The sequence below is a fragment of the Falco punctatus genome (genome assembly GCF_963210335.1).
Source record: "Falco punctatus genome assembly, chromosome: 7".
In the NCBI taxonomy this organism is placed as follows: domain Eukaryota; kingdom Metazoa; phylum Chordata; class Aves; order Falconiformes; family Falconidae; genus Falco; species Falco punctatus.
The window spans coordinates 27,742,384-27,769,162 of NC_137587.1; the positions used below are offsets into that span (position 1 = coordinate 27,742,384).

The 26,779-nt window shown below is 44.9% G+C and overlaps 2 protein-coding genes across 3 annotated transcripts in view; one reads left to right on the forward strand and one right to left on the reverse strand.

The window, feature by feature from the left end:
• Window positions 1–14,275, forward strand: part of EXT2 (exostosin glycosyltransferase 2) — an 80,337-nt gene extending 66,062 nt beyond the window's left edge. Inside the window, exons 11-14 of the mRNA XM_080394245.1 lie at window positions 3,068–3,211; window positions 3,752–3,880; window positions 5,089–5,171; window positions 11,458–14,275. Coding sequence (XP_080250371.1) covers window positions 3,068–3,211; window positions 3,752–3,880; window positions 5,089–5,171; window positions 11,458–11,596 — 495 coding nt within the window. The 3' untranslated portion in view covers window positions 11,597–14,275. The remainder of the gene's footprint in view (window positions 1–3,067; window positions 3,212–3,751; window positions 3,881–5,088; window positions 5,172–11,457) is intronic.
• Window positions 12,128–26,779, reverse strand: part of ALX4 (ALX homeobox 4) — a 48,237-nt gene continuing 33,585 nt past the window's right edge. For both annotated transcript variants that reach the window (XM_080394256.1, XM_080394255.1), the window contains one exon: window positions 12,128–25,039. In XM_080394256.1, coding sequence (XP_080250382.1) covers window positions 24,716–25,039 — 324 coding nt within the window. In that variant the 3' untranslated portion in view covers window positions 12,128–24,715. The remainder of the gene's footprint in view (window positions 25,040–26,779) is intronic.

Here is a 26,779-nt window from a genome sequence, read left to right on the forward strand (position 1 = left end):
GATCATTTTTCAGTTTATTAAATTTTAAAATTTTCTAGTTGTAATTAGCCAGTTCCTGAAGTTGCGTGTGACTTATTATAACTTAATAAATTTAACGCGTAAATGTTGGAGTACGTTCTGGAAAAGGAAGTGCTTTCTGTCCTTCACGTTACATGGAAGATGAGCTGTGGCAGCTGTTCTGATGGCCAGTGAAACGGCACAGAGTAGCTGAGGCTAGGAGGCAGAAAGAACTGCGGAGAGATGAGGCTGGAGGGTGGTTTAGCTAGGCTGTTTATGTCGCTTGGGGAACTCGGAAACAAAATTGCTATCATTTTCTCTTGGCATCTCTTAGTTTTTAGTAAAACTTCCAAGTCAGAACTTTGTTTTGACTTGTCACCTGGGAGATGCATAGTCCAAAAATACTTATCTTCAGGGTTGTCTAGCAGAGTCACTGGAATAGCATTGTCTGCAAAGAAGCATACCTCGTCTTCATTTGGCAGTGTTTTTCCTTGGATGTGTCCCTTACCAGTATTAAATCAGGCTATCCCCCTTTAGTCTGAGAAAGCTAATAAGATCACTGGCTAAAATGGAATGTACTCCTAGCAGCCTAATAAATTATAGGCAACCATCAAACAAGAAAATGGATGGTAGTACAAAATAGAGAGCAGTATAAGAATCATTACCACTATTTTTATTCTGAAAGCTTCCTTATAAGCAGTAGCTGTATATATAAATTTTGGCACAAAACGTGCGTATAGATTTGGGCAATGAGCTGGATGCTGCTATTGGGATTCTTTCCAGGAACTACCATTGAATGAGCTAGTGATGAACATTATGAAAAAGCCAAGCTTTTCCACTGACTTTGATAGCATTACATTTTAAAAGGAATCTTTGTTTAAAGCAACCAAGTTATTTTTTGGATGCATTGAAATGACAATTTTCAAAGGCCAGAATGGGGGTAGGGTTGAGCTTTACAGTGATACAAAGAAATCTGAATGAGTAACATGCATTGTAGTTGGCTTTTATTTTAGTAATTTGGACTCTTGAAGATGACACTGAGGGCACAAAATGGAGGGGATATGAATCTGTGGTTCTGTGTTGTGAAGGCACTGAAGTCCCTTAGGAAGCAGTAGCTAAGTTTGATCTTTCTTTCAGCTGCCTTTAATACACATGCCATTCCCTCTACAAGAATTCTTAGTGTTCTGTCAAATCCTTATTGAGCCTCAGTAGCTTATGTGGTGATGTCTTCCACAGCTGGGAGATGGGCATTTTAATAGTCATGTTTTTAAAAAAAATAAATTAAATTCAATCATTAACGTTTTGAGCCCTGGAGAGCGAAGAATAAAATTTTGGAAGAGGAGTGGGGGTTACCTTTGGGTTTGTGTTCTTTATTGGCTTTGACATGTCTAAATAGATATCTCAAGCCCTCACTGGCTTGCCTGCCAAAAATAGTATTTTTTTAATTAGCTGATGGCACCAACTTGTAACAGTGTCCTATGAATTCTCTTCCTTGAGTTCCAAATCATCTCTGCTTTCAAGAGCCCTCTATGTTAGGGTGTTGTCCTATCTACATACTATTCCAGTATTTGTGCCCTAGAACTGTCTAGAAAGATTGATTTCTGGATAAAGTACAAGTCAGGGAGTCAGAAGATCTGGTTCCCATTCTTGTTTCCTGTATGATTTTTGGCAGGTTTCCTCATCTGGACGTTTGAAATAATAACTGCTCTCATCATGGGATTCTGAAGCTATATTAACTGACAGCAATAAAATGTGTTGAGAAGTACAGATGAAAAGGTATATAGTAATGCAAAATCACAGAAATGTGAATACAGAAGCAGTAACTTAAAGATGATTGCTTTATCATATTTACTTTGACAAAATTCTTGCACAGAGTCCTTCTAGTCCAGGCCTTCCAACTGAAACATACTGGCACATAAAATGTGCCCAAAGGGAACCATTGACAAGATGAGGTTTGCAGGATGGTGGAATTCCAAATAACACTTTATTTTCTGCAAATTCAACTGTAGGGTTCCTTTGCCTTTTGTATACAGACAAGAGGTTTGCTAGTGAAGCACTGTTGGGGGATTTATGAGATGCTTTGTTGTTGATCTTGCATACACAATGAAATCTGGATATGTGTTTGTTTATACACTACCTGCCTGAAACAGAAACTCTTGTGACCTAACACTGTGTGTAAGAGTTAAGACTAATATTCTTTCAACAAACCTAGCAGTTATTTGGATTAAAGGACAAATTTTGAGTAATTTATCTGCAAATAATGCAAATAAATACTAACTTTATTATTGATCAGCAAAAGACAAACTGTGTACTTAGCAAGCAAATAGTATTCAAACCCTTCTAAATAATTATAATCCTTTCTCCCTTTTTTTCCTAATGCAAAAATTGTCCATTATTTAATGTGGCCAGCAGTGTGGAGAACTGGGGTTGCGTTAATGATGCCTTTCTCCTTGTTCTTGTCTACTGTGTTTGATCCTGTAGTCAGCTACAAAATAATGTATGGAGTGACAAGGATGGTATCTTGATTGCATCCAGCTGTCTGGAACAAGTCAAGGGCAAAGAGGCTTTCCATGTAGCAGTAGATCCATTCAAGCACCCACTAAAGAATACCAGAAATATTAAAATATAAGCCTGTTTTAAGCCTGTTCCTATCAAAGGAAACAGGTTGGTTAGATCCAAAGCCAGCTGTGAAAGTAGTTAGGCTGTAGCCATATCTACTGAAGTTAACATCAAAAGTTCCATTTTAATCATGCTTGGTTTTAGTTAGTGTTAAAATCTTTTTGAGTAGTCGGTTGTATTTCTCTATACAAGGAAGTTAGTATTGCTTTAGTGGCCTTTTGCTCTGGGGTATGGCTTCCCTGTGTTGTAGGGTCCTTCCAAAGCAAAGTTGGGTGTTTTCATACCCCTTCCAGGCAGCTTCCTGTTCCAGGAATCGGGACTTAAAAGAATTGAAGTGATCTTTGCACCACTGTAACTCTACCCTCCCAAAGCAGATGCGTTGCATCTGTGTGTTTGCATTTGCTTGCTGTGCAGGCCTGGTTGGCATTGTGTCATGTCTTTTTCTCTTCAGGTTTGGCGTGAGTTCCCTGACAGGTTGGTTGGATATCCAGGCCGCCTACATCTTTGGGACCATGAGATGAACAAATGGAAATATGAATCAGAATGGACCAATGAAGTCTCAATGGTGCTCACTGGGGCAGCGTTTTATCACAAAGTAATATACAACTTGTATACTACATGTATAGCATGAACCTTTTTTAAAGAGCTCTGTGTGTTTCTGTCGTTGTTCTGTGAGTGTTTTGTGGTACCATGATTGTTTTCTAAAACAATCAGAGAACCAGTTGGAAACTTTCCCTAAGCCTCTTTCTGCTGGTGTGAAAACAACTGATTTCTCTCTGCCTTTAAAATAATAAAATAATACTGTTACCTTCATGAACTTACAGAAGAATTCTTGCCAGTTTACATGACCTGTAATTACATAGCAAATTTTGCAGTGAATGTAGCTTTGTAGCTAGCAGTTTAAGAAAACCGATTGTAAAGAAATTTGTGTGCTGGTCAGGAAAGGAGTACTTATACAATTAAGCACCCAAAAATTATTTTCTACCTGCTAAAGTTGTCCTTGGCTGAAGGCTGTATCACAGTTTGCCTGTAATCCATCCTTAGCTGCCTGCTGTTCACTGTCTGGAATATTTAGTCTTATAGTTACTGCATCTGTATTTTAAATCATATCTCTCTCTCTCCCTCTATCCTGCAGTATTTCAACTATCTTTACACCTACAAAATGCCTGGAGACATCAAGAACTGGGTGGATGCTCATATGAATTGTGAAGATATTGCCATGAATTTTCTAGTGGCAAATGTCACTGGCAAATCAGTCATTAAGGTGGGACTTTGCTGCAGTTTAGCTTTAGGAAGTTATAAACATGATGTACATACTCATAAATTTTTAGTAGGTTTCAATATATTACTTAATGTTCCTTTTTCTCTGATTTACCCCCGTTATGGTGTCTTGTTCTCCTTCCATGGTAGAAAAGCCCTTCTAATAAAACTTCTATGCTGACTGGGAATAGAGAATCATTTTTTACCAGTTGTTTCTGGTGGTTATTTTAGCCGTCTAGATGAGGTATGAAAAAGGTAATTTAAATTATAGCTCTATATGTGTGTGTGTGTGTATATATATATATATACACACACACGCCCACCTACATTTATTTTAACTATTTGAGATCACTGGAGGAAAGAAATTACCAACTGTCCGCAGCTCACTCTGTCATGGCCTGGCAACAGCTGATTTATAGGAATGTTAATTGCAAGAATGTTAATTGCAAGATCAGCTTTAAATGAACTTTTTATCCCTGAATTAATTTCCTGACATGTTTCGACACGTTTTCAGGTCTAGACATTCACTCTACATTCATTTCCAAGTGTGTCAACTTGCAATGAGATTTAGAGGCCACCAGGCGTTACTTCAATTAGTAGGGTCCATTTTCCCATCTGTCCATCATCGTTTGCTGGGACTGGTGGTTGTATTTCCGAGAAAAGTCTTTCGAAGATAAAGTGTGTGTTTCTGCTGAAAAATTTTTTGAGCTGTATGAGGGCACAGCAGAGTAATTTGGCACCTCTGTGCAATTCGGAGAGTCTTGCAGAGTTTGCCAGTCAGCTATTAACTGGAGCAAGCAAAAGAGCGTCTGTTGGATTAACGTTACGGTGAAGTATGGGAAGCTATATTTCATCGCTGTTATGGCTGCAAGAACAAATGGTGTTTATACAGGGACCTTGGCAGTGAGAAAACAGTCATTAAACAGGAATTAAGGAGCTTGTCATCACCACTTCTTTTCAGTTACAGAAGAAAAAAACCCTCCAAGCCGTTTTTATTGGGCCCCTGTGAATTCTGCAGTCAGCCAGGCCAGATGGAGCTGAATGGAGTGGCTTTTTTTTTTGGGGGGTGGCTTTTTTTTGTATCCCCCTCCTTTTTGAGACAGCTCAGTTTACACTGCAGGCATGTTCAGAGGTATTGCACTGCTCTCTGTGCAAGGAGATTAATGTCCCTTCTGTTGATATTTGATGATAATCTGGCGTGCCGTTCTGCAGGTGACCCCACGAAAGAAGTTCAAATGTCCAGAATGCACAGCAATTGATGGGTTATCACTGGACCAGACACACATGGTGGAAAGGTGAGTGACCACTCTTTATTTTTCTGATTGCCTTGTTCTGATCCCTAGAATCTTACCCCGTGTCTCATTAAATTAGGATCAAAAATGGTCACTGATTGTACTTTTGTAAATTACTAATTCTGAAGGAATGTTGCATGGATTTCATCATCTTAAGTCATTCCTGCAATGGATGATGTGACACTGAAAAGTGGACTAGTACAAGAAAGGACTTCAGAAGGGCACAATTTTTAGCAGCTTTGCTGTGAAGCATATAGGACATATGAAATTGAGGTGGTTGGCAGTACTTTCAGTGATACCACGTTTCTGTTTTACCACAAAGCATCAACTGTAATGAGTATGAGATTTATTTTTTTTAAACCAGACAGTTGCTAGCTTATCAAAGAGTAACAAGGATGTAAATTACTAATAGTGTTATTTGAATTGATGTTTGTACATTCTTTCCTCCAAAGATTGTAAAGCACCTTGCTTCCACTAATGAAGGGCATTTGCCTGCACAATTGCATGTCATGTTTTTTAACAATGGCATCATTATTATATTTTTATGAGAATTTAATTCTGAAATGAAGAATGGTTTGGAAGGGCAGTGAATGTTTAAAGTGAAATACTGAAAGTTGGTAAGTGTAAGAGTTGTATTCCCTGCTTTACAGTAAAATGGCTTCCCAACTTTGACCAAGACACTAAACTTGCCTCTGCTTTGGCTTTTGAATGTGCAAAGTAATGGAAGGTTTCTTCACTTTTACAAAGCTGTTCAACACCTGTGTTTGAAAAGGGCAATCAGGCAGTGAATTTACATACTAGTTATTAGGTGGAATTAACCTGAGATCTAGGACTGACAAAGGCATTTCACCTTAGGCTTCTTGGACTGTTGCACCTCTCTTGCAAGCTTTGTGAAAAATAATTTGAAACTGTAGAATTGATGGGGTAGGTGAGCAGAGATAGCCATAATGCTGGAAGAGACCACCAGAAGAGGTGACAAAATTAAAAAAAATCTGTATTTAAAATAGGCTATTTCATATTTGCACTGAGACACATAACATGGTTATCTTACCAGGTCTTATCTTAACAGGGAGCCTTTTTCTGTCCTCTGCAGTACTCAGCAGATTTAAAGTGTTGTATTCATTTACTGACCTTTAGCAATGTAAATTATATTTATGTATTACAATATATGCAGTGAACTAATGCAAAACTGGTTCATAGGTTGGGGGATTATTTACAAGAAGAGTGTATGCATGTGTCTGTCTGATCTGTTAACGCACATCACGCAACACACACAAACACAGACATAGTTTGGCTGATTGATTGTTAATGAAGCATCATGCCAGGTATTGAAGAGCATAACAACTGCTAAGGTTAGTGACAAAGTATTTATACTGTATGTATAATAAGGCTGTATAAAAAAAGGAGTATGCAAGTCAGAAGTAACATGTACCTCATTAAAATGGTAAAAATTACTCTGCAGAAAACTTCTGAAGGAAGGGTCTGGAAGCTTTGTAAATCTGAAGTGTTAGCTGAAGGGGGAAGCACAAGAGGTTGTCCTGTGTCTAGCAGTTCTGCACTGGTTTACAGGATGGACTACCTGAAGCCAGTGGAGCTTTCCTATGATCATACTAGTAGCATTACAACAGCACATAGGAATTCAGGTCATGAACTAGGTTCTCATTAAGGTAAACACTATAAAACTAGAAGATGAAAAAGTGGTTTTTGCTCCAAAGTGCATTATGATGCAGGGTAAAGGTCATGTTCCCATGTCTATAGCAATGCATGTATTCTCAGAGTAAAGTATCATTGACAGTATATTGAGAACATGTTTAACCTGTTGCTATGCTTCTCTGTAGCTTCCAACAGTGGAGATAACTGTGTTGTGGGAAATGTTACATTGACTGCAAATCCACATACTTTTATTTGCCCAGCCAAAGGGGTACATGCTGAGGTAGAGTCTGAGTGCAGGAGAGAATCTGGGTGAATAAGCAGTTTGGGTTCATTTTGAAGATCATTAATATCATACTGAAACTGCATGCTACGCCTAACGCCTTCTTGCCCTGTGGTGATGTTCTCTACTTCAGTAAAAGGGCGTTATTTGAAAATCTGAAAGGTTTTCTTTTTTTGAATCTTCTAAGCTAGCTATTCATTATAAGTGGATAACAAACGATAGCAACTCCTAGATGAAATTTTCCTAACTTAGCAAGTAATGGCTCGTGTGTGTGTATATGTATGTATGCACACACTAGCCATTTTCAGGGTCAGAAGAGAAGCTAAACGGACAAAGTACATGCATCAGGGAATGCTTGTCTTATTATAAAAGAATTAACTTTGTACAGATAACTTTACAGTTTTGGATACCAAGAACAATACCTGGGTTATCAGGCAAAGAGCCATTATCAGCTTCACTTGCAGCTTCCCAAATTGCCTGACTCCTTGTTTTTTAGCATTCAGAAAGTGAGCAGGTAGTCCGAGCTAATTACTTGCCTGGATATCCAGGGATCAACCTACTGTTTATGAAACAAACAGTTTATCAGGGTTGTCATGGGCACACACAACATTTAGTGTTAAGTTTCTGGTTCAGGAGTAGCGGAGAGATGCCCAGCTACAGCCTGATCATTGTTTTATCAGTGTAAAAGGTTTGAGAAGTCAGTTGTGGAGACCTGCCCAGGAGGGACATGTAACTAACCAGTTCTGTTGGGCCTTTTGACACTTTCAGCCAGAAACAAAGGAAAGATGGTACAGTTGAACTCTGTCTCTTACAAAGAGATTTTTTTGATCAACACTGAAGGATATTTACAGCAAATCATGGGAAAGCCAACACTCCTGTTCTTCCTGCTGTGTAATTTCTCTGAGATAAATAAAAGACTTCAGTCCCCAGGGTTATTGAGCTCCATCATTAAAATACATTAACTTAAGAGAGCTTTGAACCGAGAATCCCCTTCTTGCCGTAGGTTAGCCTTTACATCAGGTTGCAGAAGAAGCTGTAGGAGGATCTCATAATCCCTGTATTTACAGGTGCTGTTTAAGTAGCAACAAGTTTTATGCCTTTAGCATCTTTGCATCTGGCTCTCAAAAATGGAGAACTCTGTAAAATGCAGCCTAGGGGGCAACTGCCTGTACAGTAAATACTGCAGAAGCAGCTCAGCCCTTTGTTGTAACATTAACAGTAGTGTCTTACTTAGGACGTGTAAGTATTTGTTAGAGTCAAAGTAGGAAGCCATTCCCTTAAGAGGCAAACTGACCAGGTAACAGTTGGCCAAAGTCTGCAGGTGCAGACTTATCCTGCGAAAAAGTATTTGGGTTATAAAGGAGAGGAAACTGGTTAAGAGACCTTAACAGACACGAAGTTCACCCAGTCTGCCAGGGGCAACAGGGCTCTCAGTTTCTGAGTTCACACAGTCTTGAACTCCCTGTTGAGCACAACTGCATGTTGTCAGCAGAGCAAGGGAAAAAAAGAATAATTCTTGGAAGCAAACATGCCTCTGTTAATATGAATTTGCAAAACAATAGACGCAGCCAAGAAAAACACCTTCCTTCTATATTACGATGACGCGTTACATTCTCATGGCTACCTAGCTTTGAATGTCTAATGTTCTAGATATCCTTTCTAGTTTATATTGTCCAAAAGTGGCAAAGGCTTTGGAATTCAAGTGATTTCAGTGCAGCAGATGAAATTTTTGGGAAGAGACAACTTTCCTTTGAACATATTTTGTGGCTTGTGTATGACGTTTCTTTCATCTATTTACGCCTGTTTCTGATCTTTGAATTTGATATTTCCTGAGGACTAACTTTTCTGATTCAGCCAGAGCGATTAGAACATGCTGATTTTTCCATTTTTCATTTAATTTCTTTAACAACAAAGTGGTTTCTTGGTGGTTAAAGATATTGTACTGGTATGCTGAATGGTCTTGCCACCAGAGTAAGTTTGACTGTAGAAGGATATTTTCTCATAAGACCTCCTCCTTGGTTTGGGAGTATAACCTCTGGAAGGAAGAGGTCAATTTTGTCTCTGTCCATTTAGTTCTGTCTTTTGCTCTGAGGGTGCAGCTTAGTTCCAGTTGTGATGATGGTTGATCTGATGTGGATGCCTGCCTACCAGGCAGCAGGCTGAGGTAACTAATGCATTTCACACTGGCCACCAAGCAGCTGTTACATTACAATGTCTTTCAGTCATCACTGGCAGAGGCGGGATTTGAACCAGTAGACTAGAAGTATTCTTGTATTCCAGAAACCAGTGAGGGCCAGCAGCTGTGCAAACTTCTCACATGCACATCTCCCAGTGCATCTACCTCCTCACCTGTGAAGTCTGTGGTTTTCCTGCCATGAGACTTCTCCAGTACACTCAACTTGGATTACAGTGAGACATGTTTCTCAGAAGTAACAGATGATTTAGAAGCCTGACCTTATCTGAAAATCAGATGTGTTTAACGTTATCTTGTGGAGGCAACAGAAACTGCTTAGTGTTCCTGAAGAAAACACTCAGTTCGTGCTGTCCATGTTACTGTAACCTTTCTGTGCCCAGGGCCCAAAGCTTACCTTCCAGATGGTTCGCCTCATTTGGGTCTCTTCACTTCAGCCCTGACTGATGGCTCCTGAGCTGTTTCAGGTCTGTGCTACCCTGGAGCAAATGGTGCTTGTGCCAGGTCTAGAGGCTGTTTCCCACCGCACGCAGTTTCCTCTTACACACTGAATTCCTTTTCATTTGTCCCCTAGCCCAAAGATTTGAGTCTGGAGGTAGGAAGAAGTATGGGGAAGATGAGAAGGTAGAAGAAAGTGACATACCTGTATTTATTTACCTGTGCAAATATTTTATTCAAGCGTCACCACGTATGAAGTAGTTCTCTGACACTTCTCAGGCCAGAAAATAGCCTGAAACGCAACCATTATAGCTTAAACAGCTATGTGGAGATGCAGCACTTCAACGACCTGGGCTTTGTGTTTTCCAGTCATTTACTGTAGTTGAGGAGGGAGCCATGGGATGGCTCAGAGGCTGAGGAATTAATTTTGAAAACCAGTCTTGCTGTCCCATCTACTTCAAAAGAGTGTTTGGGGCAGTGTTGAGCAGTCCCCATCACAAAACTGTCACACTCAGTTGGTGTGATTGACCGGATCCCTTAAGGAAAATTATCCTGGAGCCATAGTGACCCCCTAACTCTTCAAAGGGTTCGGGAGAGGGTGCAGTGGTTGGAGAGCAAGAGACCTGCTCTGGGACCGCCTGCAGCACGTCAGCCTCTGTAGCAGAGTCAAAACTACTCATTTCTTTTTTGTTTTCCCTTTTGAATGGCAGAAGAAATATGACCTGTTTTCTTGTAGCTGTCTCATGTTATGTGTTGGGAACTGTTGTCACGATTCTTGGTGTCTGAAATTCTTAAAAGCTAATTCTTAAAAATAAATTATAATACCCAGCTAATGTTAGCTGGGCACTGGCTGAGGTGAGGTGAGGCGAGTTTCCCCTGCCTTGCTTCCACAGGTACTGTGCCTTTTGGTGAAAGAGTTAAAAGGAGCAATGTAAGGTTAAACATCTGCTTGTTTTTTGAAGCACATAGCTGTTCCTTCTACAGCATTACTGACACCTGAGATTATTAAAACTGGAAAGAGTTATCAGTGGTCTAATCTTTTTTTGTGCTAATGTGATGCCTTACTCCTCAACATCTCTTTATTTAGACAAGGAAAATAAACTAGCTGCTTTCATTTTATAGTTTAATTCAGCTTCACTTTTAAGGTAGTCCAAACAGTGTTGCCTATACACTGAGGCATGTTTATTTTTGTGGGAAAAGATAGAGCTTCTGAAGAAGCCTGAAAAAAAACAGGTTTTTGATTGGATTTTTCGTTGCTTAGTTGGGTTGGGTTTTTTGGGGATGGTGTTTTTTTTATTATTTTTTAGAACTTCATTTTCACAAAGGCTTGGTTTTTGCAAAACCTTCGTTATGAGCCAAATTGACCCAACAGTGGCCCTTTAAGAGACATGTTGGCAGTTAATCTGTTCTGGTTTACAGCATGTACATTGCTTTAAGAATGACTGGAATTCTAGGGGGAGGGAGAAGGGAAGCTTTGACCTCCATGTGCACATGTGCTGCTGCCAGCATCCCCTTGATCGTCTCTGTGATTAAATGGATAAATCAAGGAACACCAGCTTCTTTTCAGTTCTCTCTGCAGTGGGGCTCTCTTTTTATTTATTAGTAGCCAGCATGGCTGAAATACTTCCAAGCACAAGAGGGAAGGGTTCTACCAGTTGTGTTGTTGTGGGAGCTGGTGGCCAGCCCAGATGTTGGGGTCTTAATTACATTGCTTTCCCTTTCACCAGATCTGAATGCATCAATAAGTTTGCCTCTGTCTTTGGGACCATGCCTCTAAAAGTGGTGGAGCACCGTGCTGACCCTGTCCTGTACAAAGATGACTTTCCTGAGAAACTGAAGAGCTTTCCCAATATCGGCAGCTTGTAAAGGCATCTGTGAGACAAGCCTGAGTGATGAAAATGACAGCTGAAAAGGTGCTATGAGGAACATATGGCCCTGAATAAAATAAATCACTAGAGAGTGGACTGTATCTGAGGGAGACAGGAATTAATGTTGTATTCTGGTATGTTGTCTTCCCTTTACATTGCACAAATATGTAATTGAAAGCTGAACGACTGCGTCTCTGTTGCTGACAGAGGATTGAATCTATTCATGGGTCCTCCCGGAAACGTCAAATGCACTCTCTTCTCCAAAGGAGGCTGTGCACATGGAAGAACAGAACAGAATCTCTCTCTCTGTGGTCTGACTGGCGTGACTGACCTCTTCTATCAAATGTGCTGCAGCAGCTCTGTGGTTTGTAAGCACCCATCCCTTCAAAGCAACTGTCTGCAACGTATAGCTGGCTCTCTTGGGAGGAGCTTATTGCCTGTGTGGTTGATGGGCCTCTGTCTTTTGAGCTTAATTGTTGGCTTAAGTAACTGCGTAACAAACATTTTCTTCTGCATAGTGAGACAAATGTTGATTTTATTTTTTTTTTTACAATATCAGCAACAAAAATCTGTGTGTTATCACATGTTTTAAAGGGCGCAGCATTTTGTGTTACTTAAATTATTTTGATGCAAATTGAGAGACACAGCAGCTGGGAGGACAGTCTCCTTCAAAGCAGAGACCTGCAGGGCAGAAGTCCAATTGCTGCACCTCTTCTTCCTGCATAAATCTCAGGTTTTCTGCTGCATCTGTGCAAGAGACTGACTCTGTGTCAAAACTAGTTGTATTTTACAGAAAAAGGTGTATCTTTCAGTCTTCATTATCAAAGCAGCAGTCAGGTTAGTTTTACATCATAGCTGTACATAGGAGCAACAGCTAAGAAGTCAGTTTTTCACATCTGAATCCTGTTCAGCAAGCACTGCGTTGTAGTACTGATTTGTAAAACACATTTACAGAAATTCCCAGTTACAGCTTCAGTGTGCAGGGGTCTGTGTATGTACAAGACACTATTAACACACACTTACAAACTCCTGTGAATTACCATTGTTGGGGAAGCTATTGGGTCTTTGCTTGTAATTTAAGGAACCCATTGCTACAGGCTGCCACTGAAACATACAGCTTGTAAAGCTTCTCCAAAAGCCTTCCTGTTTCATATGAGCATTGGAGTTGTTTCTCAATACTGAAATTAACCTGAATTAGAAAACTAAATGCAACAAAATTAGAAATAAAATTGCCTGGACTGTTATTCTTGCCCTTTGATATTCAAGATGATCCAAGTTGGGCTGAGAAAAGATTCTCTTTTTTCCCAGCTCCACTGATAAAATGTTTATTATCAGATAAGTGTGATTTCACTGTCTTTTGAAACCTCCATTGCTTCCAGTTACAGAGACATCCTACTTGATGAGCTGTTTTTCTGTTGCACTGCAAGCAACCTTACTCCTTGGATTTTGCCAAACCCCAAACAATAGGACAAGTGTTAGGCATCACGGTTCACCCCCTCTCCTAAGCTGGATATGCAGCAATGACAGAAACCAAATGAAAGGCAGGCTAGAAACAGGAAACATCTGCTCCTATTTGTCTCACCCCCACTAAGACTTATCTTATTGCCCAATGCGGTGGATGTGCTGTGAATGAAAATCATATTGGAACAATAGCTCTGAAGGGATGCTTCACTTCATAACACCCCTGGGATGTGCCTGTGAACTGTATCATCCAGTTCTCTGGGAACGTTTAATTACTAGTAAATGTCTTTTCCTGCAGTCTTTGTTTCATTCTGAAGTTGCTGTGGGAGGGGTATTGGGGAGCTGGGAGTATAGCTGTTGCAGTGACAACAATTGCTGCCTGCACAGTGGGTATCACAAGATAGAGGAAGGTTTGTTGCTTGCTATTTCTCTTTACAGCCTCTCAGGTTCGTTCAAATGAACTTCCTCAATATTCCTGTTGATTTATGTCGTGGTGCTTGAGCGTCAGGAGATACCAGCATATTTCCCTTGAAATTTGCTTTGAAAGGTTAGCTGTGACAGTGCAGTAGTCACTTCGGTTTTGGCCATTCTTTTGAGGCTGATCTCAGCTTGGCAGGCCTTAGCAGTTTAACTGAGTTATAACATCTTCCTTACACAGAGTTATGAAGCTTCTGTGATTTCCTGGTTCTTTCTTAGTAAGCCGGTAAAAAGTGCACGTTTTTCACAGTCTTAAAAGGCACGGAGGATTTGAAATAGTTGGTGGAGTATTTTGAAGTGGGGACAGCCTAAGCAGCCTTCCTAAACTGATCTATAGTCTCAGATGAATAAAATGGCAACAGGTCCTTGTGCCTGCATCGCAAAGGATCAGAGTGGATTCCTCTTCCACAAAATGCCCAGTGACCTTTTTATTGTCCTTTGGCATCTTACCATTGCTTTATAGGGCCATCAAATTTAGATGATAATTTGTCTCTGTTTCATAGCATGGAGGAAATTGGCAGTGGACTGCAAAAAAAAATTTGTAAAATGGCCTTCTTTCCCTCTGCGTTTGTAATTGTGATGTTCTTGATGCAAAAGTCTGTGAAGGTAGGGTGTACCTGCATGTCTGATTTTGGAATGGGTTTGTTGTCAGTCTTTAAATTAAGATAATTTTTAACTTTTCATTGTATATATGTTATCACAAAAAGGTTAATATTGGTATATTAAAAAGTAAATCCAAGGAGTGTTTGTTGTATGTCACTTCTGGAGTGGCACAAGGAAACACAGATGTATTTAGAAGGGAGAATTGCAGTGACAGACTGTTTTGCTACACAAATCTGTGCTAAACTTGAACTTCCACAGTGTACTTTAGAAAGACCTGACAATATTTTGTCTTTCCCGTAACTGGGGTTGGATGGTTGTCTTTGAAGTAGAGGTTTGCTCTGCACCTTTCTGGGCAGAGTAGTTGTTACTTGTAATTTTCCGCCAAGATTTGACAGTAGCATTTATCCTGGAGAAACAGGGAACAGATCTTTCTCTGAAGAGACAGAAAGTGTTAAAGAATTGTGCTTTTGAGAAAAGAGCTTTGACCAAATCATTGAGATTGTGGAATCCAGTGTGGTGGCAGCTCTCTGCTTCCAGAAGCACTGCAGCACAGTCCTGGCAGAGCATGCTGCGGAAGGGCAGCATGTGTGCATGGCACCCCTTGCTGCTTGTGCATAGCAAGGGGCACGGTGTGCCACGGTGCTTGCCCTGCCAGAAGGGGTGAGTCCATCACCAACTTTCCCTACAATGTGTTGACTCTTTCCTTCCTCACAGCTCCACCATCTCGTTACAGGACGTGCCAATTCAAATTCTGAATTACTCTTCCCTGCCATCTCCAGCTCCTGCTCTTGAACCTCCTGCTATCCATCATGCTTCCAGTGGTACAGTTCAAACACGCTTTACAGCAGCAGCGAATTTCTCCCTGTTAATTATCAATTCAAGGGCCTTGGAGACTCAAATAGCAAAATAATTGCAAGGTGGGTTTGAAGAGCTGCCCAGTACTTCTGACTCGTTTTGCTTTTAGGCTGTATTGGTGAGTGTTGAGCACCCTGGAAAAACGCGGTACTGAGGCACATGAAAATGTATTTAGGTGGACAATTTTAATGTTAAAAATACCTGCAAGATTTGGCATGAATGCCCTCTATAATGAATGTCTGGTACCTTAGTTACACTTCACAGGCAGAGCGTATTTTGATCGGGAAGGCTCTCAGAATGGTTAATTGGTATGCATAAATCTTCTGTCCAGCCCTTTACATGGAAACTGCTGTCTTAACAGGGCTACAGCACCATACAGGAAAGAGAAACCAAAACTGACAGTGCTGATGAGAAAACGGATTTTAAATGCCCTAGCCAGAGACCAGACAGATGGAGTGTGAATTTTTTCACCATTCTTCTTAAACACTTGCATGTTTAAATTTTACTAGGACTGATGAAATGTAAACTACAGGGAGTTCTTGCACTCATGGGTAGTCTCATCCATGTACTTAAAACAAGAAAAAAATCCTGCAAAGCTGTGTAGAATTAAATATATGCTAGAAAGTGAGCATCCAATTGGTCCAGTTGCTAACTTGGATCTGATCCTGAAGGGCTGGGAAGAGCAGCCCTCATCCTAGGTAAGTATTTCACCTATACTATCTTTTAACTTTTAGACTGGAAAAAATTTCTGTCAAAACTGCCAGAAAACTCTGAACACAGTATTCTTTGCAGCTTTCCGTAGGATATGAAAGTTACCCTGTGAGCAGGTAGTCACTTCAAACCTCTTGCTAACATTGGTATGTAGATAGAGATGGCATTTGCTTGGCAGAAAAATCAGCTAGAATGCTTTTGCTCTAGTGTGGAGTCGTGGATCCTTCAGTTGTATCTTATGCTGTTTGGGGGGCATGTAGGATGGTGTAAGTTCTTTTTATGATGTTTGCCACCGCTGTATCTGAGCACAGTAAATTGAACTTCATGGTCGTTGTGCTTGGGTAAGATCAGCCTCCTACCTGTAACTGCTGATAAGGAAGCAGAGAGAATGTGTCATACGCCCAAAGCCTTAGGAGTTGTGTGGGTAAAAACAGGATTGAATACCAGCATTGTGTTATATATAATAAATATATATATATAATAAAGAACAGCCACACTTTTGTCTGAGTTAGTGTTTGGAGTTTTGGGTGTCTCAGTACCGAGGCAGAGGACCCGTCAGCCTTGACTTTCAGTGTCAGCTTTCTTCAGCCTGTCCTGGCTCGAAGCCATTTGGTGACATTCCTGGTGCACTCCTGTGTAATTTCAGCCTGATGGAAAGGCTGTAGTGCAGTCCCACCTCTGCTGATCTTCAGGATTCCCCTGTCTGCAGCTTCTTGTGGTTGCTTTGAAAACGAGTTATGTTTCCCATTAAAGGATAACAGCGACAATTGAGGCAATTAAGTGGAGTGGCATGGAGCTAGCAGCACGCAGGGAGTTTTCCAGCTGAAAACAGTGCAGCTCAAAGGTTCTCCCTGCAAGGTTGCCTGTTTGCTGTCTTCATTTGTCTGGAAAAGGATCCAGTAATTCTCCTTCAAATTTCCTTTACTGATTCTAAATGCCTGTTTGCTTGCATAAGTAGGAAGTGCTTCTGCTCCAGACAAGCATGACAACTCTGCAGCGACTGTGGGCTGAGATCAATGCAACTTGATCATGATTTCATTAAGTCTATGAACTTGAACCAGTGCTCAGTACCAGACTGTATGCAGAGGGGAAGACAAAAGATGGGTAAGGGGTGTCTATAAAGAGAAATAATCCATATTGTGACTATTTCTACAGAGTAGTAAGGAAAAAAAAAAAGGCAGCTTAATTATTAAGTCACATCTGTTGGATTTTTAACCTAAATTTTAGTTGGCAGGGAACTGGGAAAAGGTGAAAGCTGCACCATTTGACCAACAAAGGTGTGAAAAACTTGGGACATACAGGCCTGCATGAGGTTTACAATGTGTGATGATGAGATGTGGTTCCTGTTGCACCCTGTGCTTTAAGGATGAAGCTTATTTCTTCTACCCTCCACCCCCATTTTGTGCAGCAATGGGAACCTGTAAAACTAGAAGCCGAAGCCTGGGACTGACTGAAAAGTGTCACTCAGGGATATTCACCTGCCCAATGTGAACATCTCATATTGGTCCCGTAGATGAGATTATAGTCCCTTGGAAAAATAGCTAAAGTTTTCAGGGCAAAGGCTCCGTGTTCCCTTCTGCATGCCCGTATAGCTGTACACTCAAGAAAAACACTGTTTCTCACCTACTGGTTTGGCTGTTTGAAAACTTGGAAAGATTTTAAAGGTCCTTCTTTGCTGAAACCTTTCTTTCAAAGGGAGGGCCAGGTCTCAGCTGGGTGCTAGGCACAGTTAGTGCTAGGTGCCTTCAGCTGAGGACTGATGGGAACAATAACTGCCTCTGCCATACTTCGTACAAACAGGCAGGGGAAGAGGTTTGAAGCAGAAAGGACCGTAAAATGAGATCCAGGAATTCAGCAAGGCTACAGCAAAGGGAGCAGATTGTTAACTCGGAGCATCTGTCTTTTTGCCCCGTGAGTAAGTTACGAACTGAAAAGCAAGAGAAAGTGGAAGATCCTTTCACAAATAATAAACACTTGTTTGTCTCAGATTAAATGCAACACCTTTACATGTGGGCTGCAGCTGGCTGTAAGTAGATGCACCTTGCATGGCTGTTGCCTTCCTTGCCAATGAGAAGATTATTGTACATCCATCTGCTTAAAGGTTAATAACCTGCTTTTAAAAAGAGGAAGAAAAAAGGCAAATCTGTTTAGTTTACAGGAAGAAAAAATTGTTTTTCATTAAAACTGGCTGAACTTTGCCCTGCCTCAAAGTCTTATTCTCCAGCAGAGAAGGAACGCGTTAACCTAGGTGCTGTAGCCACATCTCCCAGAGAAAACTTTTTCCATGTGTTTTAAACAACTCCTGTAATGCCAGTAGGAAAGTACAGCTTCAAGAAAAGAATGCGCATTTCTAATCTGGGTCCTGCCACTATCTAGAGTTTATAGAGAGACTTTTTAGCTCTTTGGCAACATTCAGGCCAGGAGCAATTTCTGATGTAAACCCATACAGCCAGGATGTTACTGAAACTGGCTTTAGGCTCTCAACAGTCTGAACTCTGCCAACATCTGGAGAATCTGGCTTTGAGTGCTTGGGGAGGGAGGGAATTTTTCTCCTACAAGTGAGAGGAATGGATAAGCTTGCAACAGCACCTGCATTATCCGTTTCTCTACAAGATGGAAAACAGCCATGCTCCATCTGAGCTGAGCTGATGCTCCTAGCCAACTGATGGAAAGGCCAGAGGGGCTCTGTGGGTCTTGGTGGGTTGTTGACAGCTGCTGGGCACCTTCTTGGTGCTGCCTGAACGTGAAGGGCACTTTCCAGTTCACCCAGTGTCTAGGTGCAGGGGCTTGGCCTTTTTCTGGTGCCAGTGGATCTGCTGACTCTGGAGGAGACGGCTTCACAGCCGAGTTTATTCACTGAGCAAAAGCAGCAGAAAGGGCCATCCTGGAACCCGGTTTTCCCCACGCTGAGATGGGGCAAGAGACCTGCCCCGGGAACGCGTGGGGCTGAGACCAGCCCTCCCCTCGGTACAGGGAGGGGTGAAGCCCAGGTGGCTCAGCCTGCCCCGCAGCCCGGTGAGCAGTGCCCAGCTGCTGGCAGGCGCCTCTGGGCAACCTGGCAGAGCCACAGCGGAGGGCAGGGCAGGTGAGGTGACTTCGGAGTCCTCTGCCAAAGCAGAGCCGGGAGGGGAGGGAGCATTGACTGGACCTGTAGGAATGTGGGAGAAAGGAGCACTTTTCCGGGGGCAGGGTGCCCCCACTGCCAGCCCCAGGTGGGCTAGGGCTTTGGACTCCGGGAGACCCCATGCTGCGGAGCCCCGGGGGTGACTGTGCTGTGTAAAAGCAGTGGTGCCGTAGCACGGAGAGCCGGTGGGCTGAGGCTCCCCAGCTCCACGGCGTCTTGTGCCAAGTCACTTCTCCTTGTGTCAGCCATTATGGATTCCCTCCTGCCTCCTTACGGACTGCTTGGGAAGGGCTAGGAGCCCTGCAAGGCCTAAGCTTTGCCAGAAGCAGCAGCTCCTGAGCAGTGAGCCGGGGAGACCATCCTCTCCCTGCTGCAGCCGCCATGCCCTCTGTGCCGGCTATCAGTGATGCCAAGTGCTCCCAGAAGCGGCGAGGCCCTGGTTAGCTGGGAGCTGGCGGGCAGGGTGTTCCTGTGCCTGGCTGCTGGCTGTTAACCATCTCTTTGTACAGGGAGAAGCAGCGGCCCGTGAGCTGCCACCTGTTGTTAATCTACCCCCGGCTAATCCATTCGGCACTGCGTCAGCAGTTCAAAAGGGCACTGTTAGTATTTTTTGCCAACTTCAATTAACGTGAGATTTTGGAGGCCCCTCTGATCACATTTCATCTGTCATGAGTCAGGAACAAACCAGCCAGATTGCAGTTGAGAGGAGAGAAGAGAAGGAGTTTATTGCAAACGAAAACAACAACAACAGTGTTTGTGCCCCCTTGGCCAGGGCAGCTGGGAAGCAGAGCCCTTTGCAGTGATGCCACTGCTTTCAAAAACTGGAAAAATAAAAATCAGCACCCAGAAATTCCAGCCCCCCCACCTCCCAAAAAAAAGAAAAAAAAACCCCAAACCCGCAAGTGCAATAACTTACTTCAGAAAAAGTTAAAAAGAACCAAGCTGCAAGACTGTTTGTTCTTTTTTAATAGTCCACTGTAATGAACTGGTAATACATGGTTGCATAGGCAATAACATTGCATGGCACAAACCTCACATGGCAACATTTTTAATGATTTTTTTTTTATTCTTTTTTTCTCCTGAACTTTTTTAAAACTTTTTTATTTTTTTAGTATGTTCTACCCCAGGCTGTTAAGCTAAAGGAAAAAAAAAAAAAAAAAAAAAGAGGTTGCGTTTATACAAGGTTACAATATTTTACAACAAAAAACAATAATATTGATTGAGGTTTGTTTTCTTTCTTTCTCCCCGTCTCTCTTTCAAACACTGCACACCTAAACTGTTATATTATTATACATTGAAAACTGTCCTTCAAAATCAGTAGTATAAAAGTCCTAGATCTATCTACCTACCTAGCTATGTGGGGGGAGTGGGGAACCATGTTACCAGCAAAGAGTTAAGGGGGTGCAAGGCCACTCCATTGCCTCCTCCCAGCTCCCTTGGGAAGCTGCAAAGGGCTGAATGACTTTCCATCCAATTCCGCGCCCCCTTCCCATTTGGGTTTAATTTCTCCTTTGGTCTGTTTGCTTTTTGCTGCATCAGTCAAAGCAGCGGAGTAAAACACAGGGCTCTGCCACTGCTCAATTATTTTTCAATCCATTTCCAGGAAACTACCTTTTTGCCTTTGTTCATTTGAAGAGGGTTTTACAACGTGCTGCCCGGTCTGGGTGTCCTTTGGGAGTCAGGGGAACGTGTCTCCCTGCCCCAAAACACTTCCACCACTGGAGAAGCCCAGTCGGCAGCTCTGCTCGGCTGGCACACTGGGTATGCCCGGCCCAGGTTGGTGCTGCAATCCCACGGTGACAGAGCAAGTAAAGCCATGTGTGCTGCAGCTCTGTAACCTCGTGTGTGTCATGCTGTCACTACGTGTGGCCTTCCCCTAACGCCCAGCCAATGCTCATGGCTCAGGCCAGGCCTGCTCCAGCAGGGATGCGCGCTCTGGCAGGGATGTGTGCTCACGCACGTGCTGCTGTGGGCTCTAGGGAGGAGGGAGGCTGGCTCTCCTTCACTCTGCTGTCTTGGTCCTCTTCCCTGTGGGTTCTGCCCAGGTGGGTGCTGGGCCAGCGAGACCTGAACTGAGTAGCATACTCAGGAGGCGGCAGCCAGAGCCTGGCTGCTGTCGGGAGCCTGCTAAGAGTGGGTGGGTGGCAGTGTTGGCTGTGGGCGAGGTGCTGGGGGGCTCATCTGGCCCCTCTCTTGCTCCCCACCATGAGCCTGTTGAGGCACAGCGGCCCTTAGAATTTGGACCCTGCAGGGCTCAGCAAGCCCAGGCCTGGTTCACCACTGGTTTGCAGTTGCTACCAAAGCGCTAACTACTGCTCGTAAGCAAAAGGTGTGTCCAAATAGTTGGAGGCGAGTGGTACCCAACTGCTTTTAAGCTGATGCCGGGAACCCACGCTGCTCTATTTATATCCCTTAGTCTCAAAGCTCTGGGATGTCTCTGGTGTTTCTAACCACGGGCAGTGTAAGGCAGCCCCCTTCTAGGGTACCTGCTGCACAGCCAGAGCCAGGACTGCTTGGGAGAAATGCTCTGCTACCTCCACAAGGCCAGGCAGGGCAGCTGGGTGAGCCCAGCTAGCTGGGTGCTGCACCCACAGAGGGTGCCACTACAGGCATGGCAGGTGCCAGGGTGGCTGGGGCTGGTGACATATTTTGGCAGTGGCTGGGGATGAAGCTTGCAGCTTCAAAGGCAAATCCAAGCCAGGGAATCGCAACTCAATGTATGGGCAGGAGTAAAATACTAAATAAGAAATAAATAGAGAAGAAAGTCATAAATAGAGTTGAAAGGTATTAAAATAATAATCATAATCATAATTAAAAAAGGCATCATCCTGGTAACTTGAGATTGCAAGAACAGCAATGACCCTGTGACCCTTAAGAAATGCAGTAGCCACAGGTTGGCTAGATTAAGATAGATAGATATATATATGTATATATATATTTATACAGTTTTTCTTGTTAATTTAACAGCTAGTTTAAAAAAGCTTTTAAATTAATTTAAAAAATATGTGTAAATACAGATGCTTAAAAACTGCCTGAATAGCTGCTTTTGGAGATTTCTGAGGGGAGTGCCTTCCAGCACGACCCACAGGTGTGGGTGCGAGGGACTGTGCGGCTGCGGCGGCAGCACCCGAGGGGTGAGGCATAGCCCGGCCAGCAGCGGGGCCACCGGCGGCAGGAGGCAGGAGGGCTCCGAGGAGCAGCATCCCCCCTCACCTCATCATGCTTTCAGGCAGGCTCCGGGCCGGGCACACGCAGTGGCATTTAAAATAGATCGAGTGCGTCTGATATGTGCTTTGCACATGGATATTAAGGTGAGAGGAAGGAGGGAGCAAGCCTCTGTAAATGCCAAGTCTGCTACCAGGAGACTCTCCTCTCTCTCTAACAAGACTGGGGATACAGCACTTAATCCTCTGAGCTGTTAAACAGCTTGGTTGAAATCCTGGCCCCATGGAAGTCCGGGAGCAAAAACTACCCTTTAACTTCACTAGGGAATGCAGCTAAGCTCTTGAATGGCTATGGCCCTCTGTTGGAGCTGCCTCTGGTAGCTGAAGGCCACGTGGGACCACGTCCCCATGTGCCTACCCCACCACCAGCTCCTCAGCTCTGCGGGCTGCAAATTTGCCTTGTCACTAATGTTCCTCGGCCGTTGGGGCAGCGGCCCTTCACGGGCTTCCCTGCTGACTGTGGGATGCATCATGCTCCCCGCTATACCTGGGGAAATGCTCTCGACAGCGCACTTGGCTGCCTGCACAAAATCTGCTGGAGAAGCTGCCTCCTGCCACTAATCCCTGGGTGGCCTGGGACCCTCGGTGGCTTCTGGGGCATCTGGTGGGGGTGATGTACACCTCCAGCTGGTCAGCAGGATCCTGGCTGGTTCAGTGATCAGCATCACTTTTAGCACCTAAGCCATCAAGCCCGATGGCTCGGCTGAAAGTTTAGGCTGGGACATAAGTCCTGGCTCCTTGTGATGGGAGAGGCCCTGGTTGTACACGTGGTGTGGTATATGCGTGCTGGTTCCCTGTGAGTACCGAGGCAGGCATCTCTTAGCATTTCTGGGAAGAGAAAAGAGACTGGTACTGGTCTGTTCTTATTCCAATAAATATATATTACATTTGATCTAGCAATGCTGTATCATTCAGGTAGTGTCTGGCAGTGCAGGCGTTATAGAAATACTTGCATATCTTGTTAATCTGAAACCTGATATTTGGTTGTAGCTTATTTGGAGCTTTTTCCAAGACCACTAAATATTCCTGGATGTAGAACTACTAGAGTCCCTAACACTGAGCATGAGGAGGGAGGGCAGGGTGACACACAACTTTTTATGGGAGCAAAATCCTGTAGTTCCCTTGAGAATCTCAGAGACGGCTGCCCCAGCTCAAGCTCAGTCTGCATAGCCATGCTGTGTGGGTCATAGTGCTGCGCTGACCTTCAGCTTCTCCTTGGTGATAATTCAGTGGGGTAAAAGGATGTTCCAAAATTATTCCTAGCACTACGAGATCATTGAAAAGCTTGTAGAAGATTTAGCCTTGCGAAGGAGATCTTACTTAACAGTTAGCACTGTGCAGGTAAGAGCGCTGGGAGGGAAAAGTGGGGATGCATATTGGCTCAGAAAAAAACAGGCAAGTTCTGGTGTCTCCTGCTTCCTCTGCAAGGTGAAGAGGATCCGAGGTGGCTGGAGATGGGGCAGCACTGCCTTGCCCAGCCTTGAGTCCCTTCCCAGCCTGCTCCCTGTGCTGTCCCCGCTGTGGAGACACCCACAGCAGCTGTGTGCAGCAGGGCCCTGGGGCGGAGGGCTGCAGGGAGGGGCTGTCATTGCATGCTTCTGACCCCAGCACAAGGTGTATGAGGAATTCCATGGCCTCACGCAACTGTGGCTGTGTGCTAGCAATTGAGCTGTTTCTCAAAGCAGTCTCTTTGAGCACCTGTGGATTTACACAGCGACTGTACTCCCCTCCCATAGCTGCTGTCTCTAAATTGAGGATGGTAATTCCCAACTCAGTGAATGCCAGAGGAAACATTTTGCTGCCCCACCATGCACAAGAGCCTCAACATTGACCACAACCATGGCAAAGCAAACCCCGGGCACTCCCTGGGGCAGCCATCCATGCTGGGAAGCTATCGTCTGCTGGGGTGCATCTCCAGCTGGGTCGCCAGACGGCTGGCAAAGACTCTCAGCGTGGTAACACCGTGCCATGCTGGGAAGAGAAACATCCCCCCTCACAGGCCTCTACGGCTCTGTGCTTCATCTCAGACTGCAAGATGGAGAGGAAACAGGTTAGAAGGAGGTGGGCTACCGTTGCCTTCTTTCTACTTTCGGGTATCTTCCTAACCCTGTTCCCCACTCAGCTGTGGGAAGTCGTGGCTCCTGCTAAACAGACAGGAGCACCCTGAGAGGTGTCTCTTTGCTGGTGCCAGAGCCCCCATCCAGGGCCCAGGGCAGAAGAGATCTGAGCAACACTGTTGACAAATTAGGAGGGCAAGATGGGGGGCGGGGGCAGAGAAGCTGCTGAAATGCCAGTGGGCTCTTGCTCTTTGGAAAGGCAGATCTGGTGTCAGAAGAAGGAGCGGGGAGAAAAAATGCCCAGGTTATTGGGGAGGTGTTGGTGAGAGAGGACACATCCCAACCCAGATCTCACTGGAAGAGGTGCTGCTCTACAGCCTCCCTCTCCCCTGGAAGCCTGATCCTGGGAAGCCGGGAGCTGCTGTGTTCATGCTGGAAACACTCCACTTACGTTAACATATGTACTTTATATGCCTAGGGTAGCTAAAAGTGCTGTATTCACATCCCCGAGGAGGCAACTGCTGTCTGGAGTCCAAGCGGATGGATTTATTTGGCTGTCCCCATGTGCTCTCTCCATGTCTCATGGGTGCTGGGCTGCAACCCTGTCATGTCGCCCAGGAGATAGCGGCGCTGTGCTCCTTCGCTTTCATCCTCAGGGCAGCGATGCTGGAGGTCTTGCGGTCTGGCTCGCTGTTCAGCTCATAGCCGTTGAGGCCGGGGCTCATCCCAGCCGTGCCAAAGAGGCTGCCCATGTGAGTCTGTCCCACGTGGCTGCCAGGGCCAGAGACACCGAGGAACTCGGAGACGCCGCCAGCTGCGTGGGGATGAGCATGGGGGGACATGCAGGAGGGCACCGTCTCACAGGGGACAACGCAGGCGGGCACAGGGGAGGCAGCTCCATTGTTGCCAATCCAGGAGGGGTTCTGAATCTGGGGATGGGAAAAGAAGCGTTAGGGCTGCCCTGCGCAGAACGTGGCCAGCGGCTGGCCTGGTGGGACAGAGCATGTCTGGCCCTGGCCCTGCCACCACCCCGCAGGGCAGCCCTGCACACGAGGGACAGCCGGTACAATGGGATGCGGTATGCTGGCCCCCTCCAGCTGCAGCATCCGCAGCCCCCCCTGGAGCAAATCTGCTCCAAAATCTGTATGCCAGCCCAGACAGGGCAGGGAGTGTGGAAGACTAGCTCACAGGGAGCAGTACTATGCCCCTCCTCTGCCATAGTCTCTCTGGTCATCTGTTCCCCGCCATTTCTCTTTTATCTTTTCGCACTGAGCACTCTTTGGAGCAAGGATGCTCCCAGCACAGAAACCCTGGAGCCATCCATGGTGTTTCTGTGGGCCTACCCAATACAGAAGGAACAGGCAGAAAGGGATGCTGCAAGAATGCTGATCTACCCTCCTGCCCCAGCTTGGGGCAGCTTTGCCTAGGCAAGGGCTTTTTTCTACCGCACAGATGTGCCCGTCAGAGCTGAGCTGCCTGCAGCCCCCAGCACAGGCAGTTTCCCTGCCCCTCTCCCCAGCAATGCTCCTTGCCTGTTGAGGAAGGTCGCCTGCCCTAATGCAGAGCACAGCCCTGGCTCCTGCAGTGTCACTCATAAAATGATATTGCAGAAGAAAGGAGAGGAGCTCAGTATTTGCCAGTGGGAGTAGGTGTGCTGCGGCGGCAGGGGGACAGGGGCATGAAGGATGAAAGCAGGGAGGAGGCGAGCAGCTGGCTGGAGCTAGAGAGCAAAGGGCCCTTCATCCCACCGCCCGCTGCACTGCTCGCCCTTGGGCCCTCTCTGATCTCTTACCTCCTGCAAATTGCTTTTCATTTTTTTGATCTCTAGGGCTGTGAGAGGAGGGCAGTATGGAGGGAGGGAGCAGTATAAATTACAAAGGCAAGAGAATGAAGTGCTGAAAAGGCTGCTGGGAGTGTCCTCTGCTTGAAAAAGCTACTTTGGCACCTCTCAGCTGTTTCATAAGGGCTTCTTGTTCAGTTCAGGGGAGACGCCAAGCAGGAGAGAGGTTAAATGCTCTTGGCCTGGCTGTGAGGCAGCTTTGGTGTGGCATTGGCTGAGGAGGTGGCTGACAGCCGGGGTGTTGCTGGGGGAGGACTCTCAGCAGATCTGTGAGGACAAGTTGGGTTCAGAGCATCATGCCTGCAGATCTGCGCCCTCAGGCAAATTCTGGGTGGTGGGAAGGAGTTGGCAGGATGGAGGGAGTGCTTTGCGGGGGCACAGCCTAGCCCTTTAGCTAACAAATGCCTGTCTGCTCTGCCCTGGCATCATCTGAAGGCACTGTTGTGAAATGGGGGCTAGCCCAGTGCTTAGGAGTCTACTGTGGTGACAGGTTTCCCAGGACAGGGTGCAAAGGCGGGGAGGCAGCTGTGTCACCTGCCTCCTGGGTCAGGGCAGGAACAGTTTCAACAGGCCCTGGGAGCAGCCCCAGATACCCAACAAGGCTCCCTTTGGAGCACAAACCCACAAGTCCCTCGGGAAGCATCCCCAGACGTCACCAAGTGCGCTGTGGGTACTAGTCCATCGCTGGGAGACAGCTGTGGGAATTTCCCAGGGGATAAATGCTTTTGTCCAACTGCCTTAAGAAGGGGCATGGAAACCTAGGCAAGGCAACAGGAAGCTTTCCTGGGAACTGCTGCTCTTTGGGCATGAAATAACCTTTTGGACCTTT